The following is a 23,832-nucleotide window of genomic DNA, read 5'->3' as shown; positions in this document are numbered from 1 at the left end:
AATGGAAGGACATTGGCTATTCTCCAGTCCTCGGGACCTCACCTGTGGCCAAAGAGGCTACAAAGATGCCCGTCAATGCTCCAATTTGTTCACTTGCCTCCTTCAATATTCTGGGATAGATTTCTTTGGAACCCAAGGGTGTATCTACCTCAATAGTCTTTAAGACAAACAACACCTCTTCCTTATTAATAGGTTGAGGGATGAGGTTCTGAAAGCAGATTTTAATGAGTTAAGGAAAGTAAAAGGCAGGACTACATAAGCAATAATCTTTGGATCACTTCTAAATATTACATTTCTGAAAGGACAAAAACAAACAAATTGATTGATTAAACTGGTAAAGAGGGAGGCCATCAAGCTCCTTGGCAGCACGGAGGCTCAGTGGTTAGCACTGCTGCCTCTCAGCACCAGGGACCTGGTGACTCGGGCAACTATCTGTGTTGTGTTTGCACACTCATCCTGCGTCTGAATGGGTTTCCTCCCACAATCCAAAGATGGGCAGGTTAGGTCAATTAGCCAATGCTAAATTGCCCATAATTCTCAGGGATGTGTTGGTTAGGTGCATTAGTCAGGGGTAAAATGTAGAGTAATAGGGTAGGGGAATGGGTCTGGATGGGATACTCTTCAGAGGGTTGGTGTGGACTTGTTGGGCCAAAGGACCTGTTTCCACACTGTAGGGATTCGATGATTCTGAGGCATTGGGACTGGTTCTGGGGCAGATGAGACAAGTACAAGCTGGGCAGGTTAGATCGCAACAGGCTTGATATCCTCACAGGACATTTGCTACTGCCATTGGAGATGGTTTAAATTAGTTTAGATTTAGATTTTGTCAGGTGTACTCAAGTACATAAGTACAGTAAAGTGTAAAATGACACCACACAGCACCATCTTAGTACAAAGGTATCTAGGTACTAAAACTGGAGAGAGAAAGTAAGTTAAAAACTTAATTACAGACCATCATAGGACAGGTAGAAAACTAAAGAAATCAATTAAAAATTCGACAGTCTTTCTTGAGTGCTTAGCCATAATGGGACCCCAATCTCTGCTTAGCTGCTTGTTCTCGACACCACCACTGCAAATACCAGGGATCCTCCCACACTGTTCGTTCTTCCTGCATTGGGCTGGACTCCAAATGAAGTCCATGCTTTGGACTCAATGAAGCCACAATGCTGTTGCCACTGCTGCTGGACCCAGGCAGGATCTGTTCACAGCCTCTAATCACAGGGCATGCACTAGGACATGCTCTTCCTGCCGAGCTGTCTCAGGCTGCCATTCCTGACCTTGCTGTCAGCCGACCTGGTTCATGCTGTCAGAACTCTCTGCGCTGCTCAGACTCATGCAAGGTAAATAAAAAGGTAAGTAAAAGTAAAAAGTAGAAGCAATGGAGCAGAGGTCCAGGCAGGAGCCCACACTGTGCTCCTACTCGGCTGCCCTCTTTGATTGATTTGTGGGAACCGGAGGGTAACCCAAGTTGGAAATAGAACAGCTGCAAGGGAGACCAGAAGACAGAAGAAACAAAGCTGAGGATCCACTATGTTTTGAATGCTGAATGATGTCAGAGACACAAAGCTTAAGGCCTACCTGAATGTAAGTGCAATCACAAGATAGAAGATCGAAAAGCTCAGAGAGGTAAATGGGTAGGATCTAACTGGCATTACAGAATCTTGACCGCATGGTGACCAACACTGGGTACTGAATATTCAAGGATATTTGACATTTAGGAGGGACAGACACGGAGGAAAAGGAAATCTGTGTTACTGATAATAGAGGATCAGTACATGAGGAAGGATCTTAAATCACAAGTTCAGTGTATGGAATTTGATTGGATGGAATGAAAATTACAAGGGGACGCAGACATTGTTTTGCCACTAAATAGCAGTGGTGGTGTGGAGTATGGTATTATCTGGTCATGGGTATACAGCCTGGATAGCAGAGTTATGAGTGATGCAATCTGCCAATAACTTGCTCTTCCATTTAGTTTGGGACCCGCTAGAGCTACTTAGCTCAATCCTGGTTGAAGACTGGACAGAGGACCTGAACTTGAGGGAAGTAAGGGTGACTCTCCACCACTACTCAGACTATAATGAACACCATGAACAGTTTTGGATCCCTTATCTAAGGAATGATATACAGCTAGCATTGGAGATAGTCATAGAACATTCGTTAGGCTGTTTCTGGGGGCAATTCAGGAGACACAGTAGAAATTCACCCCAAGGAAGAAGGGACATACTAAGGAGAGAATGAGGAAACCATGGCTGACAAGGTAGGTCAGGGACACCATAAAAGCTAAAGACAAAACATGGCAAAAATTACTGGGAAGCCTTGAAAACCCAATATAGGGCAAGTGGAAAAGCAATTGGGGGAAAGAGGGCAAACTAACTCTCAATATAAAAGATCACAAGAGTTCATTTTTACATATAAAAGCGAAGAGACAAGAGTGGATGTTGGACAACTAAGAAATGAGACAGAAGTAGTAATGGGGATAAATGAAATGGTAGGAAAGGTTAATAGGTACTTTGCATCAGCTGAAGGGTCTCAAGGTGGATAAGTCATCTGGACCGAATGGACTGCACCTTAGGGTTCTGATGAAGATTGCAGAAACATTAGTGGTGATATCTGAAGCACCACTGAGTCAGAGAGGGCCCTACAGGACTGAAAAATGGTTAATTTAAGAACCCTACTTAAAAAGGAAGGCAAAACAAAATCAAATCGACCAGTTAGACAGACCTCAGTCTTTAATAAGACTTTAGAGTTTACTATTAAGGGTGGTCACGGAGTAGTTAGACGTTTGTGGCAAAATAGGCTGAATCAGCATGGTTCCATCAAGGGTTCATACTTGACAAATCTACTCAAATTCTTTGAGGTAGTAATGAGCAACTTAGACAAAGCAGAGTGACGTGACCTATTAGGATTTCAAAGAGGTCTCTGACAAGGTGAGGCACAGCAGACTGATAAATAAGTCAAGAGCCCATGATTTTAGGGCCACGGATGGAGGATTGGCTGATGGGCAGAAGGCAGCGAGTAAGGAGAAAGGGGTCTTCTTCAAGATGGCAGCCAGTGACTGGTAGAGTGCTGCAGGGGTCAGTGTTGGACTATTCATGTTATACAGTAACCATTTGGATCAAGGAAATGAGGGCAATGTTGCTTGGTTTGCAGGTGACAAAAATAGGTGGAGGGACAGGTAGTATTAAAGAAGCAGGGAAGTTGCAAAAGGACTTAGACATACCTAAGAAGCAACTTTTTCCACAGCGGGTGGTGTATGGAATGAGCTGCCAGGGGAAGTGGTGGAGGCTAGTACAATTGCAATATTTAAAAGACATTTGGATGGGTATATGAATAGGAAGGGTTTGGAGGGACTCGGGTCAGGTGCTGGCAGGTGGATCTAGATTGGGTTGGGATATCTGGTCAGCAAGGACCGAAGGGTCTATTTCCATGCTGTACATCTCTGTAACTCTATGTTAGGCAAATGGGCCAAGCACCTACAGATGGAATACAATGTGAGAAAATGTGAGGTTACTCATTTTAGTAGGAAGGAGGAAACATAGTAAGCATTGACTATTTTCTAAATGGGGAAAGGGTTCAGAAATCCGAAGGACAAATGGGACTTGGGATGTCCTAGTTCAGGATTCTTAAGGTCAGTATGCAGGTTCCATTTGCGGTTAGGAAGTCAAGTGCAAGGTTAGCATTCATTTTAAGAGGGCTAGAATGCAAAAGCAGAGATATACTGTTGAGGCTGTATAAGGACCAGTCAGATCCACATTTGGAATACTGAAAATAGAACGAAGTCCCTTATTAAGGATATGCTGGCCTTGGTAGGGTTCCAGAGTTTTACAATGATCCCAAACATGAATGGCTTTGCCAATGTCGAGAAGCCTGGTCTGTACTCAACAGAGTTTAGGAGGATGAGCAGGGGGTTTGTTTGAAACTTACAATACTGAGAAGCCTGGATAGAGTGGATGTGGAGACATTTCCACTGGTAGGAGAGACGAACATCCTAGAACACAGCCTCAGAGTGAAGGAACAACCCTTTGGAACGGAGATGAGGAGAACGTTTTCAACCAGAGGATAGTTAATCTGTGGAACTCTGCCACAGAGGGTTGTGATGGCCAAATCATTGAGTGCATTTAAGACAGATAGATAGGTTCTTAATTGGTAAGTGGATCAAACGTTACTGGGAGAAGGCAGGAGAATGGGATTGAGGAAAAATAACTGCCACGATTGAACGGCAGAGCTGACTCGATGGGCCAAATGGCCTACTTCTATTCCTATTACAAGTAGTTCTCCTATAATGCAGTAGTTTTGTTCCTGTGCAACATTTACAGAAAACTATGCAATATAAATAATGGGGCCTATGGGAAAAATAAGATTGGGGTGAACCGCCAAAAAATCAAAATGGAAGTAATAGTTGACCTAGCACAGTCTAAGAAAATCTTTAGATTGCATTTTAATGAAATACATTTTAATACTTGAATCACTGACTACAGCACTGTACCTTTCATGAAGCTCTTCACCAGAAAATGTGAGAGTCACTTGACCATGTGATGCCGACATGGGCAGTCCAGTCCTCCCAAAGATTTTTCCTCGGTTTGAAATAAAGTTCCTTGTAAGCGTGGACTAAAATTCCCAATTTCAAGCTCAGTTTCAAGACTTGCAAAGCTGATAGAATTTCCCAGTTTTAACTGAACACAGCAAATTTGCATTCTGCAGACAGAGGATCATGAGGCTGCGTTTTGCTGTTCAGGAAGTGCCAGGGATGGAATCACGTAACAGGTTTATAAAAAAGGCCCACAATTCACTAATCGCGTTTCAGCCAAATAAAGTTTAATAAAATACAGTTATAGGAGAACTACCTGCACTTCTGGTTTTATGGGAGACTGTACATTTGCAATTACAGAAATACCCCAATTTCCAGAATAGATAGCACTACTCTCCAGTATCACCCACTCTGAAGCTCTAAGTCATGTTCTCCCTGCCCCATTTATTCCTCAGGTTACGACTATATTTGCCTGTGCTTCTTCAAAAAAGGAGAAAGTGAGGACTGCAGATGCTGGAGACCAGAGCTGAAAATGTGTTGCTGGAAAAGCTCAGCAGGTCAGGCAGCATCCAAGGAACAGGAGAATTGACGTTTCGGGCATGAGCTCTTCTTCAGGAACGAGGAAAGCTTTACTACAAAGCACCATTTCTATACATAGGCAGACTTTGTTTCAATGTTATGACAAATACATTACCTCCAACATCAATGAAATGCTTTGCTGCCAAACCAGATCTTGGAGCTGAAAAGGAATTAAAATAATTAATATTTATGAATATTAATAAACAATTATTTTAACACAAATGCCACAACCAAACATTCGATGTAATGCTTTTTTTGGTAGTAATTAGTCAGAGATATACAGCATGGAAACAGGCCTTTGGTCCATCTTGTCCATGCTGACCAGACACCCTAAATATATCTAGTCCCATTTGCAGCAATTGGCCCATATCCTTCCAAACCCTTTATTCATATTGCAATCGTACCAGCCTCCACCACTTCCTCTGGCAGTTTGCTCCATCCTCTGCATAAAAAAGCTGCCCTTCGGTTGCTTTTAAATCACACAAAAGGTGAAAAAAAAACATGTTTAAGGCTTCCCCTAGAGAGGATTTTGATGTTGCTGATGCACTTGAGAGTCAGTAATACAGCACGGTCCATGCTGATCATGGCGCCCACTCAGCTAGTTCCAATTGCCCACTTTTGGTCCATTGCCCTCTAAACCCTTCCCATACATGTAGGTATACAATTTTTTTTTTTTTTTAAATGTTTCTACTGTACCTGTCTCAACCACATTCTCTGGCAGCCCATTCCACATACGCATCACTCTCCGCATGAAGTAGTTGCCTCTGAGGTCCTCCATAAATCTTTTCCCTCTCACCTTAAACCCTATGCCCTCTAGTTCAAGTCCCCAGCCCTGGGGAAAAAGATTAGATGCATTCATCCTATCTTTGCTCCTAATGGTTTTTGTACACCTCAATAAGGTCATCCTTTATTCTCCTACATTCCAAAAAATAAAATCCTATCCCGGCCAACCTCTCCCTATAACTTAGGGCCTAGCATCATCTTTAAATCATCTTTGCACTCTTTCCAGTTTAAGTGTGTCTTTCCTCGAACAGGCTCACCAAAACTGTAGACAATATTGTAAATGTGGCCTCATCAACAAATTATACAACTGCAACGTAACGTCCCAACTCCTACACAATGCCTCAATGAAGGCCAGCACGCTAAATGCTTTCTTCACCACCGTCTGCCTGTGACGTCGTTTTCAAAGAACTCTGTACCTGTTCTCCTAGGTCCCCATTCCACAACACCCCTCAGGACTTTACCATTTACTGTACATGCCCCTACCTTGTGGCACATTGGAAAGTCAAAACATCCCACACTTCTCTATATTCACATGCATTTGCCAACCCTCAGCCCACTTTCTCATCTGATCAAGATCCCACTGTAGTTGTTAGTAACCTTCCTTGCTATCACAATACCTCCTAGTTTTGTATCATCCACAAACTTATTAATCATACCTTGCACACTCACATCCAAATCATTTATGTGGCAAACCACGAGTCACAGGCCTCCAACCTCTGCTTCCTACCATACAGCCAATTTTGAATCCAATTAACTAGCTCTCCCTGGATCCCATGCGACCTAACCTTCATTAACTAGTATGCCGTGCTGGACCCTGTCAAAGGTCTTACTAAAGTCTATATAAAACAACATCCATTGCCCTACCCTCATTTATTCTCTTGGTTACCTTTTCGAAACAAAGATTTGCTAGACATGGCTTTCCGGACACAAATCTATGCTGACTACTCCTAATCAGACCTTGACTTGACTGGATCTATACAATAATGCAGTTTTGGCTTCATCTGAATGCTTGGTCATACTGAGCTGACACACTGTGGCCAGATGAAGGGTGGAGGTGGGCTAGGATCTATGAGTTCAGTAAAATTCAAACGCCAAAGAATGAGCTGATCATAAAGCATCAGAGCAAGCCAACCAGCATTTTGTGCAGAGCCCCAAAGTTATGGGATTTGAGGTGCACATCCAGACACCTTTCAAATGACCTAGGGACCACAACCGAAAGAAATAAATTGTCACACAGATTGCAGCCAGTGTAACAGACACCTAAAATAAAGTTAAGTTTTTACTAAACTGCTCACAGCTGCTGCATAGAGTTTCAGGATAGATAAGCAGGAGGCTGGAAAAACACAGCAAATCAGGCAGCATCAAGTGGAGAAGTCAATGTTTTGGGTGAGATCCTTCTTCAGGACTGGGGGCAGGGGGAGGATATGAGGTGGGGAGGGGGAGGCAGGGTGGTGAACACAGGTAGAGGATACAGACTAGCACTAGATCAGCAATGACCGACCACTTACCCACTCTGCCATAGAACCCATGAGGAACCGCAATCTGTATATCAGTCTTTACAACAGCCTTACCCTGAGCAGGGATCACATAGTCATAGGCACTGAATGAGACAAAAGGAAACCAGGTCAGTTCAACAGCACTCACAGTCCCATCACTGGGGGAGGGGGGTGGGTGGAGAGAGACAGGGGGGTGAGGGACCGGGAAGGGGGGGGGGGGGGGGAAGACAGGGAAGGGGGGGGTGAGGGATAGGGGGGGTGAGGGACGGGGAAGTGGTGAGGGACGGGGAAGTGGTGAGGGGCGGGGAAGGGGGGGTGGTGAGGGTGAGGGGAAGGGGGGGTGGTGAGGGTGAGGGGAAGGGGGGGTGGTGAGGGTGAGGGGAAACGGGGAAGGGGGTGGTGGGGGGGGGAGGGACGGGGAGGGGGGTTGGTGAGGGACGGGGAGGGGGGTTGGTGAGGGACGGGGAGGGGGGTTGGTGAGGGACGGGGAGGGGGGGTTGGTGAGGGACGGGGAGGGGGGGTGGTGAGGGACGGGGAGGGGGGTTGGTGAGGGACGGGGAGGGGGGGTTGGTGAGGGACGGGGAGGGGGGGTTGGTGAGGGACGGGGAGGGGGGTTGGTGAGGGACGGGGAGGGGGGGTGGTGAGGGACGGGGAGGGGGGGTGGTGAGGGACGGGGAGGGGGGGTTGGTGAGGGACGGGGAGGGGGGTTGGTGAGGGACGGGGAGGGGGGGTTGGTGAGGGACGGGGAGGGGGGGTGGTGAGGGACGGGGAGGGGGGGTGGTGAGGGACGGGGAGGGGGGGTTGGTGAGGGACGGGGAGGGGGGGTTGGTGAGGGACGGGGAGGGGGGGTTGGTGAGGGACGGGGAGGGGGGTTGGTGAGGGACGGGGAGGGGGGGTGGTGAGGGACGGGGAGGGGGGGTTGGTGAGGGACGGGGAGGGGGGTTGGTGAGGGACGGGGAGGGGGGTTGGTGAGGGACGGGGAGGGGGGGTTGGTGAGGGACGGGGAGGGGGGTTGGTGAGGGACGGGGAGGGGGGTTGGTGAGGGACGGGGAGGGGGGTTGGTGAGGGACGGGGAGGGGGGGTTGGTGAGGGACGGGGAGGGGGGGTGGTGAGGGACGGGGAGGGGGGGTGGTGAGGGACGGGGAGGGGGGGTTGGTGAGGGACGGGGAGGGGGGGTTGGTGAGGGACGGGGAGGGGGGGTTGGTGAGGGACGGGGAGGGGGGTTGGTGAGGGACGGGGAGGGGGGGTGGTGAGGGACGGGGAGGGGGGGTTGGTGAGGGACGGGGAGGGGGGTTGGTGAGGGACGGGGAGGGGGGTTGGTGAGGGACGGGGAGGGGGGGTTGGTGAGGGACGGGGAGGGGGGGTGGTGAGGGACGGGGAGGGGGGGTGGTGAGGGACGGGGAGGGGGGGTGGTGAGGGACGGGGGGGTGGTGAGGGACGGGGGGGGGTGAGGGACGGGGGGGGAAAGGAGGGTGAGGGGGCCGCTCACCTGTAAAGGTCGAATCCCGCCGCTCGCTCCGAGCCCCGACTCGGGGGCCGCGCGTTGTCGCTGAGCCGCGCGAACCGGAGCCGCTGGACACCGTCCTCCCGGGGCCGCTTGGACGGAGACACCGCGGGGCTGGAGGCTTCAGAACACGGCATTGTCCCGGGGGGAGACAGACACAGTCGGTGGGTGAGGGGTGTAGACACAGAGACGGTGACGGTGAGGGGGGTCTCCGGGCGGGGGGCGGGACGCGCTCGCGCTCTGTCACTCCGGCGGCCGGAGGGAACTCTCTGTAATTTCCCGCCACAAAGAGCCCGCCAAAACCCCGGCCAATCACAGCGGACCAGCTCCCAGCCAATCGCCGAGCACCAGGCCAAAACTTGGCCAATCAGTTGCCGGTTAATGAACACAACTTCATCCAATCATATTTGTCTGTTTGCCTTGACCCCCCCCATCATTGGATCAGTTTCTGAAGGACTCTAGATTGGAATTAAATTAATTAATTCAAAATAAAAATGAATTAAATTAATTTGAATTAATGACATGACACTCATTCAGAGAGCCAGAAGAGAAACGATGGACCAAAAGGCCTCCTCCTGCATAATAACAATTCTTTGATTCCCAGTTTACTTCCAAAACTCTTGCTTGTGTCCCAACACTCACCATTACCTATCCCTACCTAGGCTCGTGGTTGAGCACACACTCAATTTTAAATTCCTGATCCTTGTTTTCAAATCCCTTCACAGCCTCCATCCTCCCTATTTCTGTACTGTAGCACCATCCAACCTCTTACCCTCCTCCAATCCTGCTCTCGAGTATGATTTTAATCATTCCACGATTAGTAATATGCCTTAAATTAATTGACCAGAGCCCGGAACTACCTCCCTGAAACCTAGCCCTTCCTAAACTATAGGTCACCTGCCTGAATCTCTTCATCTGTGGCGTGGATGGAAATATCGTTTCAGACATTTCACCCCATTAAGATGTGCTATTTAAATGCACATTGTTGTTAACTTGGGACTTTGAATTGCCTAACTATTAGTGTCTGAACTTCAGCTGGTGTTGGTATTCCGAAATTTGGCGAGTTATTTTAACAATGACTTTACACTAGTTCTCAACTTAATAAATCAAATCTATGATGTTAAAACCACACACATCAAGATAAACATCAACTGTGCCTGGTGGACCATCAACTTGGTAAAGGCGCTCTATGGTGTGCTAGTCTTCCAGTGCAGTGAGCAGCTTTTGACTGCTTGTTGCAGACAAGCACATTCTAACATCCAGGTCTGGGCGCTGGGGGAAACAGTGAAATTTGGGGCAGCCAGTGCAGATGGGAAAGACCACTGCCTAAGGATCTTTCAATCATAGTCTACTGAGGGGCTGGAGACTGGAGAACCCCCTTGGGCTTCGTGTATTACAAAGAACATACATTGTTAATCAAGTGTATTGACAATTTATCAAGGCACCCCAGGTTAAAACACGACACATAAAGAATGGAGAGTTTGAGTTTTAAGAAGAGGCTGGGATTTTTTTCACTGGAGTTTAGGATGCTCAGGGGTGACCTTAGAGGTTTATAAAATCATGAGGGGCATGGGTAAGGTGAATAGCAGGTGTCTCTACCATAGGGTGAGAATTTCAAGACTTGGGGTTATGATTTTAATGTAAGAGGAGAAAGATTTACAAAAGACATAAGAGACATTTTATTCATGTGTGGAATGAACTTCCAGAGGAATTGATGCAGGTACAGTTAGTGTTGAAAAGACATTTGGATAAGTACATGAGTAAGAAATGTTTGAAGGGATATGGGCCAAGCGCAGGCAGGTGGGACTAGTTTAGTTGGGATTATGGTCAGCACAGACTGTTTGGACCAAAGGGTTTGTTTCTGTGCTGTACAACTTTGTATTGATTATACATTCTATAACTTCTGCTGTCAGGCTGTATGCCTGGTGTGGAGTGTATTTGGTAAATATTAATTCTATTAAAATCAAATCAGGTGGAACATGTTGTTTTAGACTTTTGAATTTTCTTGCAAGCTTTGTATTACTACTGGACTGCTAATTCAGGAAATTATCTGGGGACTGGGTTCCAGGTTCCAATCCCACCATGGTAATTGGTGGAATGTGAATTTAGCAAAAATCTGGAATTGAAAGTCTAATGATGATTTATGAATCCATTGTCGATTGTTAGGGAAAACCCACCTGGTTCACTATTGTTCTTTCGGGCCTACATATAAGTCCAGACTCTCAGTAATGTGATGACACTCAACTGCCCTGCACATGTGCAATAAATGCTGACCTAGCCAGTGATGCCCTCATCCCATGAATAAATAAATAAATAATTCAGTTGAAACATTTTGTAATGTCTTGTTTACAGATGTTATGAACAAAGCATAATTTTTAGGGAAAATAATTTATTAAAACACATATCTCAGGCTGGTGACTGATGACTTTCCCAATTTCCTGTATTGTCTACACTCTAGCAGACAGGTTAACCTTTGGTTGATCCCTTAAGTTAAGGAGCGAGGTTTAAGGATCATGCTGTATCTGTGTTACTGAGTTATTTTTCATTCCTTTTCATTGACTTAAATCAGAGCAAACACATTTTGTAAAACGCCAATTAGGATGACAAAGTAAGACTAAAAATCTTAGAAAAAGTATCCCGGAGAAAACAAATGCCAAATTATCAATTTAAAACAAAAGAATTTTTAAATTAGAATGTGATTTCTCCTGTTTAAGATGCTCTACAATCAGCAAACACCACATTCAGTGACAACAAGGTGCAGACAAAGTAACAGAAGAATTAAAGAGAACTGAATGGCCGATGGATGTTGGGTCTGCCAACCCAAGCAATCATAAGTCATTGGATCTGAAGTAGGCCCTTTGAGTTCATAATCCTCAACTTCATTTCCCTGCCTTTTCACCATGTACCTTGATTCCTTATTGATTAAAAATCCATCAAGCACACCGAATGACCCAGTCCTCGATGGTAAAGAATTTCAGATTGGCTAACCCCAGAGAATAAATTCATCATCTCTGTCCAAACTTAGCAGCCCCTTTTCCAAAAGGGGAAAAAAAAAATGGAAATGACACACATTCTCTAAATCATCTTAAATACCTCAAAATTGATCTCCAGTAAAAACAGTTCATTTCTTTCCAACTTTTTTTTAAAACATAGAACAAGACAGGATAGGAACAGGCGAGGAATAGGGAGAGAGAGGAGTTGAACACGTGGCTACAGGGATGGTGCAGGAGGGAGGGTTTTGGATTCTTGGATAATTGGGGCTCTTTCTGAGGTAGGTGGGACCTCTACAAGCAGGATGGTCTTCATGTGAACCAGAGGGGTACCAATATCCTGGGGGGGAAATTCGCTAAGGCTATTGGGGTGGGTTTAAACTAATCCAGCAGGGGGATTGGAACCAAAATTGTAATTCAAGTATTGAGTAGGGAGGTCCGAAATCAAGTTTCAGGGACGCAAGATGGCACCGGCAAGCAAGAAGTTGGTTTGAAGTGTGTCTACTTCAATGCCAGGAGCATCCGGAATAAGGTGGGTGAACTTGCAGCACGGGTTGGTACCTGGGACTTCGATATTGTGGCCATTTCAGAGACATGGATAGAGCAGGGACAGGAATGGCTGTTGCTGGTTCCAGGATTTAGATGCTTCAGTAAGAACAGAGAAGATGGTAAAAGAGGAGGAGGTGTGGTGTTGTTGGTCAAGAACAGTATTACAGTTGCAGAAAGGTTGTTTAGGGACTCGTCAACTGAGGTAGTATGGGCTGAGGTTAGAAACAGGAAAGGAGAGGTCACCCTGTTGGGAGTTTTCTATAGGCCTCTGAATAGTTCCAGAGATGTAGAGGAAAGGATAGCAAAGATGATTCTCGATAGAAATGAGAGAGACAGGGTAGTTGGGACTTCAACTTTCCAAATATTGACTGGGATCATTACAGTACGAGTACCATAGATGGGTCAGTTTTTGTCCAGTGTGTGCAGGAGGGCTTCCTGACACAGTCTGTAGACAGGCCAACAAGGGACAAAGCCACATTAGATTTGGTACTGGGTAATGAGCCCGGCCAGGTGTTAGACTTAGAAGTAAGTGAGCACTTTGGTGATAGCGATCACAATTCTGTTATGTTTAATTTAGTGATAGAAAGGGATAGGTGTATACCACTGGGCAAGAGGTACAGCTGGAGGAAAGGCAATTACAATGCAATTAGGCAAGATTTAGGAAGCATAGGATGGGGAAGGAAACTGCAGGGGATGGGCACATTAGAAATGTGGAGCTTATTCAAGGAAAAGCTCCTGAGTGTCCTAGATAAGTATGTAGCTGTCAGGCAGGGAGGAAGCTGTAGAGCGCGGGAGCTGTGGTTTATGAAGGAAGTGGAATCTCTGGTCAAGAGGAAGAAGAAGGCTTATGTTAGGATGAGATGCGAAGGCTCAGTTAGAGCGCTTAAGGGTTACAAGGTAGCCAGGAAAGACCTAAAGAGAGAGCTCAGAAGAGCCAGGAGGAGACATGAGAAGTTGTTGGCGGATAGGATCAGGGTAAACCCTAAGGTTTTCTATAGGTATTTAAGGAATAAAAGAAAGACAAGAGTAAGATTAGGGCCAATGAAGGATAGTAGTGGGAAGTTGTGTGTGGAGTCAGAGGAGATAGGGGAAGCACTAAATGAATATTTTTCAACAGTATTCACTCTAGAAAATGACAATATTGTCGAGGAAAATACTGAGATACAGGCTACGAGACTAGGTGGGATTGAGGTTCACAAGGAAGAGGTATTAGAAATCCTGCAGAGTGTGAAAATACATAAGTCCCCTGGGCCGGATGGTATTTATCCTAGGATCCTCTGGGAAGCCAGGGAGGAGATTGCCGAGCCTTTAGCGTTGATCTTTAAATCATCATTGCCTACAGGAATAATGCAGAAGACTGGAGGATAGCAAATGTGGTCCTCTGTTCAAGAAGGGGAGTAGAGACAACCCTGGTAATTATAGACCAGTGAGCCTTACTCCAGTTGTTGGTAAAGTGTTGGAAAAGTTTAGAAGAGATAGGATTTATAATCATTTAGAAAAGAATAATTTGATTAGGGATAGTCAGCACGGTTTTGTGAAGGGTAGGTCGTGTCTCACAAACCTTATTGAGTTCTTTGAGAAGGTGACCAAACAGGTAGATGAGAGGAAACCGGTTGATGTAGTGTATATGGATTTCAGCAAGGCGTTCGATAAGGTTCCCCAATGTAGGCTATTGCACAAAATGCGGAGGAATGGGATTGTGGGAGATATAGCAGTTTGGATCAGTAATTGGCTTGCTAAAAGAAGACAGAGGGTGGTGGTTGATGGGACATGTTCATCCTGGAGTCCAGTTACCAGTGGTGTACCGCAAGGGTTGGTGTTGGGTCCACTGCTGTTTGTCATTTTTATAAACGACCTGGATGAGGTTAGTAAATTTGCAGACGACACTAAGGTCGGTGGAGTTGTGGATAGTGACAAAGGACGTTGTAGGTTGCAGAGAGACATAGATAAGCTGCAGAGCTGGGCTGAGAGGTGGCAAATGGAGTTTAATGTGGACAAGTGTGAGGTGATTCACTTTGGTCGGAGTAACTGGAATGCAAAGTACTGGGCTAATGGTAAGATTCTTGGTAGTGTAGATGAGCAGAGAGATCGGTGTCCAGGTACACAGATGCTTGAAAGTTACCACCCAGGTTGATAGGGTTGTTAAGAAGGCATATAGTGTTTTGGCCTTTATTAATAGAGGGATCAAGTTCCTGAATCATGAGGTTATGCTACAGCTGTACAAAACTCTGGTGCAGCCGCACTTGGAGTATTCTGGTCACTGCATTATAAGAAGGATGTGGAAGCTTTGGAAAGGGTGCAGAGGAGATTTACTAGGATGTTGCTTGGTATGGAGGGGAGGTCTTATGAGGAAAGGCTGAGGGACTTGGGCTGCTATCGTTGGAGAGAAGAAGATTGAGAGGTGACTTAATAGAGACATATAAGATCATCAGAAGGTTAGATAGTGTGGACAGGGAGAACCTTTTTCCAAGTATGGTGACGGTGTGCACGAGGGGGCATAGCTTTAAATTGAGAGGTGATAGATATAGGACAGATGTCAGAGGTAGTCTCTTTATTCAGAAAGTAGTAAGGGTGTGGAATGCTTTCCCTGCAGCAGTAGTAGATTCACCAACTTTAAGGGCATTTAAGTCATCATTGGACAAGCATATGGACGTACATGGAATACTGTAGGTTAGATGGGCTTCAGATTGGTATGACAGGTCGGCGCAACATTAAGGGCCGAAGGGCCTGTACTGCGCTGTAATTTTCTATGTTCTATAGATCCTTTAGCCCTGCAAGCCTGCACCAACACATTTTGTCCTTCCATACTAAAATTGTCTTCACTTACAGGATCCGCATCCCTCTATTCCTTTACTGTTCAATGTATTCATCCAGATGTTTCTTGAATGCTGCTGTTGTGTGTGTTTCCACCACCTCCTCTGTCAGCATGTTCCAGTCACTCTCCACACTTTGTGTGAAAAATGTACCTCGCACATCACTTCTAAACTTCATCCCTCCCTGCACCTTGAACCTGTGTACCCTAATAACTAGCCCTTACACGCTGGGAAAAAGCCTCATACTTTCCACTCTATCCACGCTATTTGCAATTTCATAAATTTCTATGAGGTCACCCCTAACTTCCTGCATTCCAGTGAAAACAAACCCAGTCTATCCAACCTTTCTTCATAGCTAAGGTAATACCAGGCAATATCCTGGTAAACCTTTTCTGTACCCTCCCCTATCCTACTGGTGGTGTGATGACTAGAACTATACACAATATTCCAAATGTGTCCGAACTAAAGTTATATGAAGCTGCAGCATAACTGGTCTACCCTGACACTCAATGTCCCTTCCAATAAAGGCTAGCATGCCATAGGCCTTTTTTTAACTGCACTGCACCGTCAGTGATCTGTAGACCTGCACATCCAGATCCCTCTGCATATCAATAGTCCTAAGAGTTCTGCCATTCACTGTATAATTTACACCTGCACGTGACCTTCTAAAATGCATTGCCTCACATTTGTCTGTATCAAATTCCATCTGCCATTTTTCTTCCCATGCCTCCAACTGATTTATATCCTGCTGTATCCTCTGACAATCCTCTTCCCTATACGCAACTCCACCAATCTTTCTCGTTTGCAAACTTACTAATTAGACCAGTTACGTTTTCCTCCAAATCACGTACATACATCACGAACAGCAGAGGCCCCAGCATCGATCCCTTGGAACACCACTAGTCACAGCCCTCCATTCCAAAAAGCATTCTTCCACCACTACCTTCTGTTTCCTATGACTAAGCCAGTTTTGTATCCATCTTGCCAGCTCGCCTATTACAGTTGACTTCACCTTTTGTATAGTCTGTCATGAGGGACCTTGTCAAAGACTTTACTAAAGTCCATGTAGACAACATCAACCACTTGTCCCTCATTAATCACCTTTGTCACCTCCTTAAAAGACTCGATCAAATAAGTGAGGCACCAACCTCCCCCTGCACAAAACCATGCTGTTTATCACTAATCAGTCCACTTGTTTCTAAATGCTTATAGATCTTGTCCTTGAGAATCTTTTCCAATAATTTTCCTACCACTGATGAGGCGCTTCCTGGTCTTTAATTTCTCACCCTTTTTAAATAATGGGACAAACATTGTCTATTCTCCAATCCTCTGGGACTTCGCCTGTGGCCAAAATGGATTTTTAAAAACCTGTCAATGGTCCAGCAATTTGTTCTCTTGCCTCCCTCGATATTCTGGGATCGATTACATCAGGAACCAGGGACTTACCTGTCTGAATAGCTTTTTAGATGCGCAACATCTCTTTCTTTTTAATAGCAGCTTGGCTTTGAAACACGACACTCCCTTTCCTGAACCCATCCTCCACCATTTCTTCTCTTTGGGAAATACAATACATAGTATTCATTTAAGACCTCTTCTGGCTCCACACCCACACATTCCCTCTTTTGTATTTGAGTGGGCCAACTCTTTCCCAGCTCGCCTCTTGCTTTTTAAATATGTATAAAAAGTCTTGGGATTCTCATTAATCCCGTTTGCTAATGACTTTTCATGACCCATCAGTTTAACACGGGTGGTAGGCAAATTATTGGAGAGGATTGTGAGAGACAAAGTTTATGATTATTTAGAAAAGCAGAGCTTGATTAGAGATAGTCAGCATGGCTTTGTGAGGGGCAGGTCATGCCTCACAAACCTTATTGAATTCTTTGAGGATGTGACAAAACACATTGATGAAGGTAGAGCAATGGATGTGGTGTACATGGAGTTTAGCAAGGTGCTTGATAAGGTTCCCCATGGTAGGCACATTCAGAAAAAAGGAGGCATGGGATACAGGGAAATATCTGTATACAAAATTGGATGGCCCACAGAAGACGGAGAGTGGTAATTGATGAGAAGAATTCAGTGGTGTTCTGCAGGGATCTGTTCTGGGATCTCTGCTCTTTGTGATTTTTATAAATGACTTGGATGAGGAAGTGAAAGGGTGCGTTAATAAGTTTGCCGGATAGCTGTTGTAGGTTGCAATGGGACAGTGACAGGATGCAGAACTGAGCTGATAAGTGGCAGATGGAGTTCAACCTGGAAAAGTGTGACATGATTCATTTTGGAAGGTCGAATTTGAATGCAGATTGCAGGGTTAAAGACAGGATCCTCGGCAGCGTGGAGGAACAGAGGAATCTTGGAGTCCATGTCCATAGATCCCTCAAAGTTGCCACCCAAGTTTAGGGTTGTTAAGAAGAAACATGAAGCTGCTCAAAGACATCAGAGCCCACGATGTTAGGGGCATGTTATTGGTTTGGATAGAGGATTGGTGGAAGGCAGACAGTGGGGATAAAGGAGTATTTTTCAGGATGGCAGCCAGTGACTAGTGGAATTCCACAGGGATCCATATTGGAACAACTCTTCATGTTATACATTAACAATCTGATGATGAAATTAACAGCATTGTGGTTAAATTTGCAGATTCACAAAGATAGGTGGAGGGGCAGGTAGTGTTGAGGAAGCAGGGAAGCTGCAGAACGACTTGGACATGCTCAACAAGTTAGCAAAGATGGAATACAATGTGAGAAAGTGTGAGGTTATGCACTTTGGTAGGAAAAATAGAGGCATAGACTATTTTCTAAATGTGGAAATGCTTTGGAAATCTAAAATGCAAAGGGACTTAGGACTTTTTGTGCAGGTGTCTCTGATGGTAATATAGGTTCAGTTGGCAGCGAGGAAGGCAAATGTCAGTATTCATTTCGAGATGGTCAGAATATAATCATGGGTGTACTGCTAAAGCTGTGTAAGGCTCTGGTAGACAACATTTGGAACATTGTGAGCAGTTTTGGGCCCCGTATCTACAGAAGAATGTACTGACCTTGGAGGGGTCCAATTTACAAGAATGATCCCAGGGATGAATGGCTTGTCACATGTGGACTCTGGGTCTGTATTTAATTGTATTCAGAAGGATGTGGGAGGGGATCTGATTGCAACTTGCAGAATACTGAGAGGCCTGAAGAGAGTGGACAAAGAGATGATGTCTCCTCTAGTAGGACAGACCTGGACCCGAGGGCACAGTCTCAGAGTGAAGGGACGATTCTTTAGAACTGCAATGAGCAGGAGTTTCTTCAGCCAGAGAGTGGTGAATCCATGGAACACATTGCCACAGAAGGCTTTGAATGCCAAGTCATTCAGTGGATTTAAGACAGAAATAGATAGGTTCTTGATTAGTAAGGGGATTAAAGGTAATGAGGAGAATAGGGTTGAGAAACATATCAGCTATGATTGACTGGTGTAGCAGATTTAATGGGCTGAATGGCCTAATTTGTGTCCTATAGCTTATGGTCAAACCATGGTTTACAAGGGAAACTTGAGATAACATTAGATCCAAGGAACAGACATACAAATTTGCCAGAAGAAAAAAAAAAGCTGAGGTTTGGGAGCAGATTTAGAATTTAACAAAGGAGAGTAGGCTTGTGAGGAACATAAAAACTGATTATAAAAAGATTTTTTTAAGTGTGTGAAGAGAAAAAGATTGGTGCAAACAACTGCATGCCGCTTACAATCAGAAATAAGGGAATCTATCAGAATATAGGAATTAGGAGCAAGGGGTTGGCAGTTCAACCCCTCGAGCTTATTCTGCCATTTGATACGATCAATGGCGGATCTCATCTCAGTGTCAACTCCACTTTCCTGCCTGCTCTCCTTCAACTCAATACTAATGAAAAATGTCCACATCCTCCTTAAATGTAATCAAAGTCCCAGCATCCATTGCACTCTGGGATAGTGAAGTTCACAGATTCATGACCCTTTTGAGAGAAGTCATTTCTCCTCATCTCTGTTTTGTATCTGCTACCCTGATTCTAATAATTAGCAGGAAAAATTTTGGGGAAATTGACAGGATTAAAGGCTGATAAATCCCCAGAGCCTGATAATCTACATCCCAGAATATTTAAGGAAGTCGCCCTCAAAAGAGTGGGTGCATTGTAGATTCTCGAACAGTTCCCACACATCGGGGGGTTGCTAATGTAACTCCACTATTTAAAAAAAAGAGGCGTACAGAGAAGACAGGAATTATAGGTCAGTCAACCCAAGGTCAGTAGTGAGAAAATGTTAAAGTCCATTATAAAAGATTTAATAACAGACCAGATGGGGAACAATGGCAGGATCAGAGTCAGTATGGATTAATAAAAGGGAAATTGTGCTTGAGAAATCTACTGGAGATTTTCAAGGATGTAAGTAGTACAGCTGATCAGAGGAAGCCAGTGGATGTGGTTTATTTGGACCTTCGGAAGGCTTTCAACAAAATTCCACCCAAGAGATTAGTCTGCAAAGTTAAATCTCATTATTACGGAAGAGGTAGTGTTGGGCAAGCTAAGGATAGACAAGTCTCCTAGCCCTGATGGAATGCATCCCAGGGTACTAAAAGGGATGGCGGGAGAAATAGCAAGCGCACTGGCAGTAATTTTCCAAAATTTGCTGGACTCTGGGGAGTCCCAGTAGATTGGAAAACAGCAAATGTGACGCCACTGTTTAAAATGGGAGGGAGACAAAAGATGGGGAATTATAGACCAATTAGCTTAACCTCCGTAGTGGGGAAGATGCTTGAGATTATCAAAGAAGAAACAGCAAGGCACCGCAATAGAAATTGTCCCGTTGGGCAGACACAGCATGGGTTCATGAAGGGCAGGTCATGCTTAACTAATCTTTTGGAATTCTATGAAGACATTATGAGCACAGTGGACAACGGGGACCCAGTGGATGTCAAGTACCTAGATTTCTAAAAGGCCTTTGACAAGGTGCCGCACAAGTGGCTGGAACGGCCAGCCTGCAACAGTAGTAAACTCACCGACATTAAGGACATTTAAATGGGCATTGGACATACATATGGATAATAACGGAACGGTGTCGGTTAGACGGGCATCAGATTAATTTCACAGGTCAGCACAACATCAAGGGCCGAAGGGCCTGTACTGCGCTTGAACGTTCTATGTTCTATACCCTATAAAGACTGCATGGCATTATGGGTAATGTATTAGCATTGATAGAGGATTGGTTGACTAACTGGAAGCAAAGAGTGGGGATAAATCAGTGCTATACTGGTTGGCAATCAGTGACTAGTGGTGTGCCTCAGGGATCGGTGTTGGGATCACAATTATTCACAGCTTATACAGAGGATTTGGAGTTGGGGACTACGTGTAGTGTGTCAAAGTTTGCAGATGACACTAAGATGAGTGGTAATGCAAAGTGTGCAAAGGACTATGAATCGTTGCACAGGAACATGGATACTTTGAGTGAGTGGGCAAGGTCTGGCAGATGGAATACAATGTAATAAATGTGAGGTCATCCATTTTGATAGGAATAATAGTAAAAATGATTATTGCTTGAATGGTAAAACGTTGCAGCATGCTGCCATGCAGAGGGACCTGGGTGTCCTTGTGCATGAATCACAGAAGGTTGGTCTGTGAGTACAACAAGTAATTAGGAAGGCAAATGGAACTGTGTCCTTCATTGCTAAAGGGGTTGAGTTTAAAAGCAGGGAGGTTATGTTGCAGCTGTACAGGGTGCTGGTGAGGTCACACCTGGAGTATTGTGTGCAGTTTTGGTCTCATTACTTGAGAAAGGATGTACTGGCACTGGAGGGGGTGCAGAGGAGGTTCACTAGGTTTATTCCAGAGTTGAGGGGGGTTGGTTTATGAGGAAAGACTGCATAGAGTGGGATTATATTCATTGGAATTCAGAAGAATGAGGGGGGATCTTATAGAAACATATAAAATTATGAAGTGAATAGATAAGATAGAAGTAGAGAGGATGTTTCCTCTGGCAGGTGAGACTAGGACAAGACAGCATAGCCTCAAGATTAGGGGGAGCAGATTGAGAATTGAGAAGGAACTTCTTCACCCAGAGGGCTGTGAGTCTATGGAATTCCTTGCCCAGGAAGTAACTGATTTACTTCAGTAAACATTTTTAAAGCTAAGGTAGATTTTGTTTGAACAATAAAGAAATTAAGGGATACGGTGAGAGGGTGGGTGAGTGGAGATGAGGTCACAAAAAGATCAGCCATGATCTTATTGAATGGTGGAGCAGGTCGAAGGGCCAGATGACCTACTCCTGCTCCTAGTTCTGATGTTCTTATGATTTGGGGAAATGTATTGACATGGATAGAAAACTCACTGATAGGCAAGAAACAAAGAGTTGCAATAAAGGGGTCTTTGTCCTATTGGCAGGCAGTGACCAGTGGGGTACCACAGGGATCAATGATAAGGTAATCAGATACTCACAATATCTATGATTTAGATGAGGAAATTAAAGCAGTATTTCCAAATAACACAAACCTGGGTGGGAGAGTGAACTGTGAGGAGGATGCAGTTCAGTGTGACTTGGACAAGATGAGAGATTGGTCAAATGCATGGTAGATATAGTATAATGAGGGTCATTGTGACATTATCCATTTTGGTAGCAAGAACAGGAAGGCAGGTTATCTGAATGGCTTTAAATTGAGAGGAAGGAATGTGCAATAAGAGCTGGGTGTCTTCATATACCAATCACTGACAGTAAGCACACAGGGGCGGATGGTAAAGGAGGCAAATGGTACATTAACCTTCACAGTGAGGGGATTTGAACGCAGGGAGTAGGGATGTCTTGCTGCAATTGAACAGGGCCTTGGTGAGACCATACCTGGAGTACAGTGTGCAATTTTGGTCCTCTTATCTGAGGAAGGATGTTCCTGCTCTTGAGGGAGTGCTGTGAAAGTTTACCAGACCGATTCCTGAGATAGTAGGAATGATGCATGAGGAGAGGTTGAATAATTAAGATTGTATTCACTGGGAGCGAATGAGGAGGATCTCCTAGAAACCTATAAAATTCAGCAGAACTGAATAGCATAGCTGCAGGAAAAACATTCCCGATAACTGGGGAGGCCAGAACCAGGGGGTCATGATCTAAGAATATGGGGTAAATAATTTCAGATTGAGATGGGGAGAAGTGGAATTCATTGCCCAGAAAGCAGTTTATGATTTAATGAAATGTTAGATATAATTGTTAGGGTTAAATGGATCAAAGGGCATGGGTGTAAAGGTATTGAACCGGATGATCAGCTATGACCATAACAAATGATGGATCTTGCCCTTTGATATGAAGGGCGGTGCTTGTCACTGGCCACTCCGGTGTTTTCCTGTCTTCCTGGTGGTGGGAATTGAATAAAGATTCATACACCTTGTGTCTCACACCTGCACATACACAACATGGGTGCTGGGAAAAGAATAGGCACTACCACAGTTAGGTGGTAGTGTGGGGGCTAATGGAAAAAGAAAAAAATAATAAACAGGAGGGTCAGAGGTTCTGTTCACGCTGAGAGCTGGCTCTGAGGGAGCTGGATCAGTGTGTGTGTGTGTGTATGTGTGTGTGCAAGGATTCTCCTCCTTGAGGGTGTCAGAGGGGAAGGGGCTGACTCTGGACCAGTTGCCCACATCCCGAGGGGAAGAAGGAGGGAGAAAAATAAATGATGGAGCTGGCTAGAAGGCCCGAATGGCCTAGACCCACTGCTATTTTCTGTGTCTGTTGTCCCCCTCCAGTGTTTGTGGAAATGACCAGTGTGGAGCCAGGGGACAAGAGCTGAAACCCTGAAAATAGGCATGTTGTTGATGGGAACAAAGACAATCCCGGTTATAGAATACATGTTAGAATCTAAATAACAAAAGACAGCATGAAATACTGAACTGAAACAATTTGAAAAGATGAGAAACCAGCCAGAATTAGGCTCTGTCATCATTACAATATTACAAACGGATCCAATACTTGCAGTTTCAATCTCACACCCAGTGAGCGCTGGTTATTTTATAACAAAAACAGCATCTTCCTGGTTACCTTGTTTCATGTTGTTACAGTCCCCGCTCCAATCCCCACCCTCTCTCCCCCTCTCCCCCTCTCCCCCGGCCCCGGCTCACAGCCTCCCCGGCCCCGGGAGCTCGCCGCCGCCGCCGCCGGCTGCTGCTGCCTCTGGGCCCGGAGCCGGGAGCCGGGAGGCGGCCGCGGGGATCTACCTTGTTCCGAGCTGCTCTGAGGCCGGTTAATGGAGGAGCTGCTGAACGTCTGCGATACCAGGAGCTGAACCGGGAGGCGACGGCCAGCGCGGAGCCCAAACCCCACAAGCATCTCCCTGCGCGGGGACTGGGGGACGGGGGACGGGGGGGCTGGGGGCTGGGGCTGGGGCTGGGGCTGGGGCTGGGGCTGGGGCTGGGGCCCCTCCCCCCGGGCTGTCAGTGTGGGACTGTAACCCTTTCACTGAGGGTCAGGATTGGGCTGTAACCCTTTCACTGAGGGTCAGGATTGGGCTGTAACCCTTTCACTGAGGGTCAGGATGGGGCTGGAACACCCACTCTCCCCCCGGGCTGTCAGTGTGGGACTGTAACCCTTTCACTGAGGGTCAGGATTG

General features: G+C 45.6%; 1 protein-coding gene across 3 annotated transcripts in view; it reads right to left on the bottom strand.

The window, feature by feature from the left end:
* The window catches only part of LOC140458517 (deoxyuridine 5'-triphosphate nucleotidohydrolase-like), a 28,374-nt gene extending 4,790 nt beyond the window's left edge, over window positions 1-23,584 (bottom strand). The window contains exons 1-4 of one of the 3 annotated variants that reach the window (XM_072553244.1): window positions 23,441-23,584; window positions 8,879-9,014; window positions 7,402-7,493; window positions 5,226-5,270 (exon numbers count right to left, since the gene is read on the bottom strand). In XM_072553244.1, coding sequence (XP_072409345.1) covers window positions 5,226-5,270; window positions 7,402-7,493; window positions 8,879-9,014; window positions 23,441-23,552 — 385 coding nt within the window. In that variant the 5' untranslated portion in view covers window positions 23,553-23,584. Of the gene's footprint in view, window positions 1-5,225; window positions 5,271-7,401; window positions 7,494-8,878; window positions 9,352-23,264; window positions 23,290-23,440 lie in introns of those variants that run through there. The other 2 variants (XM_072553245.1, XM_072553246.1) reach the window with 2 other exon arrangements.
* Window positions 23,585-23,832: the final 248 nt, after the last annotated feature.

This window comes from Chiloscyllium punctatum, chromosome 33 (genome assembly GCF_047496795.1).
Source record: "Chiloscyllium punctatum isolate Juve2018m chromosome 33, sChiPun1.3, whole genome shotgun sequence".
NCBI lineage: Eukaryota > Metazoa > Chordata > Chondrichthyes > Orectolobiformes > Hemiscylliidae > Chiloscyllium > Chiloscyllium punctatum.
The sequence above is the reverse complement of the archived record's forward strand: the minus strand, read 5'-3'. Positions and strand labels throughout refer to the sequence as shown.